The 5,407-nt window shown below is 44.2% G+C and overlaps 1 protein-coding gene across 7 annotated transcripts in view; it reads right to left on the bottom strand.

Moving 5' to 3' along the window:
- LOC118338900 (alsin-like) overlaps nt 1–5,407 on the bottom strand; it is a 26,105-nt gene that overhangs the window by 17,620 nt on the left and 3,078 nt on the right. For 5 of the 7 annotated variants that reach the window (XM_035676352.1, XM_035676353.1, XM_035676354.1 and 2 more), the window contains exons 4-12: nt 5,100–5,324; nt 4,143–4,333; nt 4,021–4,053; nt 3,745–3,933; nt 3,462–3,586; nt 3,148–3,365; nt 2,520–2,607; nt 2,084–2,274; nt 267–435 (exon numbers count right to left, since the gene is read on the bottom strand). In XM_035676352.1, the coding sequence (XP_035532245.1) occupies nt 267–435; nt 2,084–2,274; nt 2,520–2,607; nt 3,148–3,365; nt 3,462–3,586; nt 3,745–3,933; nt 4,021–4,053; nt 4,143–4,333; nt 5,100–5,324 (1,429 nt within the window). The remainder of the gene's footprint in view (nt 1–266; nt 436–2,083; nt 2,275–2,519; nt 2,608–3,147; nt 3,366–3,461; nt 3,587–3,744; nt 3,934–4,020; nt 4,054–4,142; nt 4,334–5,099; nt 5,325–5,407) is intronic. The other 2 variants (XM_035676355.1, XM_035676357.1) reach the window with 1 other exon arrangement.

The raw sequence follows: 5,407 nt of genomic DNA, 5'->3' as shown, positions 1-5,407 counted from the left end.
TACTCCCTGCAAACAGTAATTAGTTACACTAAACTAGTTATATTACTTTTCTGCTACTCCACAAAATTGAGAAGATGCTGATTTCAACCTATTTTCCTCCAGGATTGAGTCCAAAATCAGTCCAAGGATGTGATTCGATTGTTGGATTTCAAATTAGTAGGGGGTGCCAACAAAAGTAATGTTGCAACTCATCATTTTTTGGGGGGTAATTGTAATAATAATCAGAATCAGAAAATGTGTGTGTGTGTGTGTTTGTGTGTCCAGACCTGGCGAGCTGATCTCCGTGGCCCAGTTGCCCCTCAGACCCACGGCCCCAGCTCCACACCTCTGTCTCCAGACACGGCAGCCCGTCTCCAGCCTCCTCCGGTGCTGCAGCCGGGGTCCAACCAGCAGAAGATGGCCTGCACGCACAAGGCCGCCGTCGCCGTGGAGACCCTGAAAGAAAAAACACGTGAACGAATGGAAAAGTCCTGGTAACAGTGTTGCTTCAACCAACTGAACCATCACCTACCAGTTACGTCTGAGCATCGACTTTATACGACATAACAACAGCCACCACACAGTGACAGAGGAAGCACACAATGTGTTTTATACTGCAACATAATGAGGTTTATACACAGTTTCACATATATAAACATATACAAGTATAACAAGAGCCTTTAGCTGATCTGTGTCGAGTTCTCTCCACAATCAAACTGCACCAGAGGTCACGTGGACAGACGCATATAAACTGCGCCGAACAGGTTTGGTATGAACACGCCCTAACGACTGCGAGCTGCTCTGGAATTTGTAAAATCCCGTATCAACCAAAATAGCCAGCAGTGTGAATCTGTCAAGGTGAGATAAGCAGGCAGGAAATCACAGATACAACTACAGAGGGAAGCAGCAAGACCTCCAATAATAATAACACTCAAGCTTAATGTAAAAACAAAGATGAGCTGTGTGGATTGTTCAGCCACAAAGTTAAACAAAGGTTATATATAGTTCAGTATCTAATAAACGCATAAAGATTTGGGTGACGACTGAAACTGAAAAAGTCTATGTGCTGGATCCTGAAACTCTGGGAAAACCAGAAAATGAGAAGTTAGTTTGCTGCATCAGCTAATCATCAGTCTTCCTTAAAGGTCACAGACTTTCTCCTCGTCTTTTGTGGCTGTATCGATAAACTTCATACATTCTCCTGTGGACATTATAAAGTGTAAAGAGACTTTAAATGTTTAGTTGAGCTATGAGAAGGGTCACAATACTTATAATATGACTGAAGGACTTTCTGGTTTCATTTTCTCCTGATAACCAGTTAATTATCACGTTATCTCAAGAAAACAAATACCGTTATCTCAAGATAACAACACAAATGTTATCATATGAGCATGTGCACGCTGCGATCCTGACTTACATAACAGTGGATTCGAGCGGATAACGTCACATCCAGGAGAACCCATTGTTGTTCAGTGTGTCAAAGTGAAAAGGCAAACACAGGCAGATATTGCATTGTGTGCTTCTGTTGGAGATAACATTTATATTCTTTTATTCCTCGTGAGCCCGGGCAGCAACTTCACAGGGGAACGCATTTCAGTGACTCTGCAGATAATGTTCGCTTCAATGGTATCAGACAATGTATGAAGAATGCGTTTGTTCAGTCTGTGGTGGCACATTTTGGTACAACCACCATGAGGAAGAGAAGAATTATTGACAAAAGCAGCATCTGTTATTGTTGTTGTTGGTCGCAGCTTCACCTCAAAGCTCAAAGGAAGAGTTAGACATTTTGGGAAATGTGCTTATTTGTTTTATTGCAAACAGTTAGATCTGTACAGTTAGCTTAGCTTAGCACAAAGACTGAAAAGTTCAAAAACACTTTCATTTCCAACTGAAAAAGAAATGTAAAAACTATAAATTGTAGCTTTACGGGGTGTTACATGCTTTAAATATCTGTTGGTGAGCAGTTTCTTTCACTCTAGGCTAAGTTAATAGTCTCCTGGTTACACACTCTTACCTCAGGGTATCAATCTTCTCATCTAACTCTTGGCAAGAAAGCAAATAAGTGTGTTTCCCAAAAGTGTATTTAAAGTTGTTCACACCCTACCATTCCTACCACGGGTGGGTGTTCCAGGCAGGGAGAGTCTCCTGTTTGCTGCTACAATCCCCTTCTGGTTTATATTCGTCAGACTGGAGCTCTTCTGCCCCTGCAGCGCCTTGTTCTCCGCTTCAAGACAAAGCCGAACGTCTTCCAAACACACTGGAGAGGAGGAGTACGGCAGGGCCACTCCACTGTTACTGTGAGAAATCAGAGGGTAAACACACTGTCGGTGAGAACCATCTTGGTATGTAGATACAGCTGAATAATGGAGTTTGTATCTGCATTATTAGAAAATACCCTTTAATACTGGTAACTCCCACAGTGATAACATATAGAGGTGAAGTAGAAACATTCGTGAAGAGCAATAAAACAATTCTCAACGTGAGATTATTGAAACACTGTTTAATCGTAATTGTTCGTTGTCAACTGAACTCTGTCTTACTTGTTGTTTTGACTCTTAATTAGCGACTCTTCTTTGTAACTGGAAGTCAACAGATCCGTGGAAGGAGTCGAGGAAACACAGCTCTCATCTGCAGAGAAGGAAGAGCAACATTAGAGATCGAAGGAGAAAGAAAATTTAATACGAAATCTATAAAGAACGAAGTAACAAACAAACAATGACACAAACTGTGTCAAATATTAAGTTAAATTCTTTAGTATAAGCTGTGTGGTTGGTAATGTGCCCCATGTGGCCAACCGCAGCGCTGTGTCATTGATAAATTGACACCCTTTGATGGCGTCATTGTGATTAGTATCAGCTGTGTGCAGCGCGGGCAGCTTCACGACGCCAAGAGCCCAAATAGTTTTTCATCATCAGGCAACGATTGTTACACCGCCTGATGGAGACCAGTAAAGGCATTCATCAACACGAAGGAACAATGGAACAAACTGAACTAAAATAAATGAGACTAAATGAATGAGGCAATGAACAAATAAAGCAACTAGTAAAAAAAGAATGAACAACTTTAGAGAAAGAAAGAAAGGAAAACAAAAGAGCTGAATGAGGTAATACATAAAAGGACTTATTAGGAAATCTTAAAAGCAAGAAGGAGCAGGACTGAATCACCGACCTGAAGTGTAACTGCTCAGTGAGTCGGTATCTCCAGGCCCGGAGGTGTGGCGCATCTCCAATGAATGACTGGAGAGTTTCTGGAGGAGGTTCTGAAGCTCCGTTTCATCGGGGAATGCAGAGTTCTTCTTGGATCTCCAGCCCGACAGTGGGCGGGACGTGGGGCTGCCGTCTGTCTGAGTCAGGGGATCGCTGTCGGTGCCAACTGGAAGGTTCTTCCTGGAAATGGGAGGTAAAGTAGAGGAAAACTCATGTAGAAAAACATTAAATGAAAAGGATAAAAAAGAGAGAAGCATAAGTTATATAATACTGTACTGTTTAGTGTTCGCTTTCCCGTCTTCAGAAAACGGACATGAACCGGCTGCAGAGCCAGGGCTGCTGCCAGCTGACCTTCCCCCAGGTTGGAGGCTTCGTCTGGCGCCTCTTCTTCTGGGAGAGGTCTGGGAATGCAGACGCATCAAACCTCTTTAACGAGCACAGGCACTTGCAGAAAGCATCAGTGTGATATAAAGCTGTAAATTAAAGACCCTTTGGTACCAGATCACAGCAAGTACTGGTTTATAAGTCCACCAGAAACACCATCCAGGAGTATATCTACCTCGCCTGTCATGGCTTCAGTCAGCTCCACTCCGAGTGGACAGTAGTGACCGCCATCGACTGCAAATAGCTCCTCCCTCTCTGTCACCGAGTGGCCTCGCTCCCTCTTCTCAGAAGGAGTCTGGGTATTGTAGTTCTGTGGAGGCAGACTGCGAACCAGGGCCAGGCTGTGGTAGGCGCCACACGCCACCTGTGAGGAATAAACAGAGAATATATTATTTTTTTGTATAAACGTATAAATAAATGTGGCACTGAAGATGTCAGGAGGAGAAACTACCTGAATGACGTGTCTGCCTGCCAAGTGCTCCACCTGTGCCAGAGATGGAAATATTACAAATGTGAATATTGAATTAAAGTGTACAGTTCTCACCACTCACCAGCTGACAGATACACTCTCACCTTCTGCGGTCTCCATACGGGGAAAGTGCTGGTGACCAGACCAAGCTGGCAGCCGCTGCCCCACGCCCACAGCTCGTTCTGGGCCGACAGAGCCAGACTGTGCTCGCGTCCCAAGGCCAGATCCACAACCCTAACCACTGCTGGAGGAACGACATCGTTGTCCACCACAGAGACCGGGCACGGCTCTGAAACTGACACAGGATATTTTACATAGACTGTGTTTTTATATTGTTATATTTCTTAACTATCTGGCTGGGCCGTGTATGATCAGCTGTCTATGCTCTGTAATAGCCCCAGTAGTATTTGTTCTCATGGTGTACTGAGGAATCACATGACACAGTTCAGCTACATTGGAGTCAAAAAATGTCAGAAATGCAGCTGAAAGAACAATTCTTTCCACTCGTATCTTGAGCTGTTTGCTCTGTGTTTAAAACTATTCTGATTATCTGTTAACTCCTTCTGCTCTTTCATTCATTTCTATCTGCGGGAGGTCTGTTGTTTTTCACCGACTCTGTACTGAGTGTTTTGTTTGGGGTGCTTTAACTGCGTGTTTTTTTGAGGTGGAAGCGCCACGAAGCTCCACTGCCAACTCTTAATCTCCAGTATTTCAGTGTCTGTTCTCTGTGTTTTACGTGTTGTAAGCAAATCTGGTAAGAAAACACACTGATAATCTATTATAAATGATATAAACCATATATTCTATTATCTGATTCTCTGCTGCTGTTCTCCTTTTTAGTTTAAATTCCCTGTTTTTTCCCTCCAGAAGATGAAATATCAACGCCTGCCTTATAAACTATATATAATCCAACCAATGGTGTAACTTGGTCTACGCTGGCTGTTGCAGTCTGACCTTAAAGTAACGAGTGAGCGCAGTGGGTTGGACAGACAGACGGGGGAATGTGGGAAGAAAAGAAGAAAGCATGGACGGAAAAAAGGGGAGGTGTGGTGTTGACCAACCTGTGATGTTTGCGGTTGTACCCCTCTCACTCAGCCCACACTGTCCTGCGGTGTTCTCGCCCCACATGTAGACGTTACCCTGCTCACTCAGCGCTCCGCAGTGGAAGCCGCCGGCGGCCACACGGACCACCATCCTCCCCAGGAGAGAGACCTCCAGCACCGGAGCCGACACCGGGACGCTCAGATCTCTCCACAGCAGCTCACCGAATGAATACACCAGACCACCTGCAAGGATGGCGGCGATTTTATACGTCATTTTGACAGGACAGTAGGGGTGTCACATTATTACATCTCAATCTCGAACTTCG

This window comes from Morone saxatilis, unplaced genomic scaffold (assembly GCF_004916995.1).
Source record: "Morone saxatilis isolate NCDOM2014 unplaced genomic scaffold, NCSU_SB_2.0 Contig5, whole genome shotgun sequence".
NCBI lineage: Eukaryota > Metazoa > Chordata > Actinopteri > Moronidae > Morone > Morone saxatilis.
This window is presented reverse-complemented; position numbering and strand designations above follow the sequence as displayed.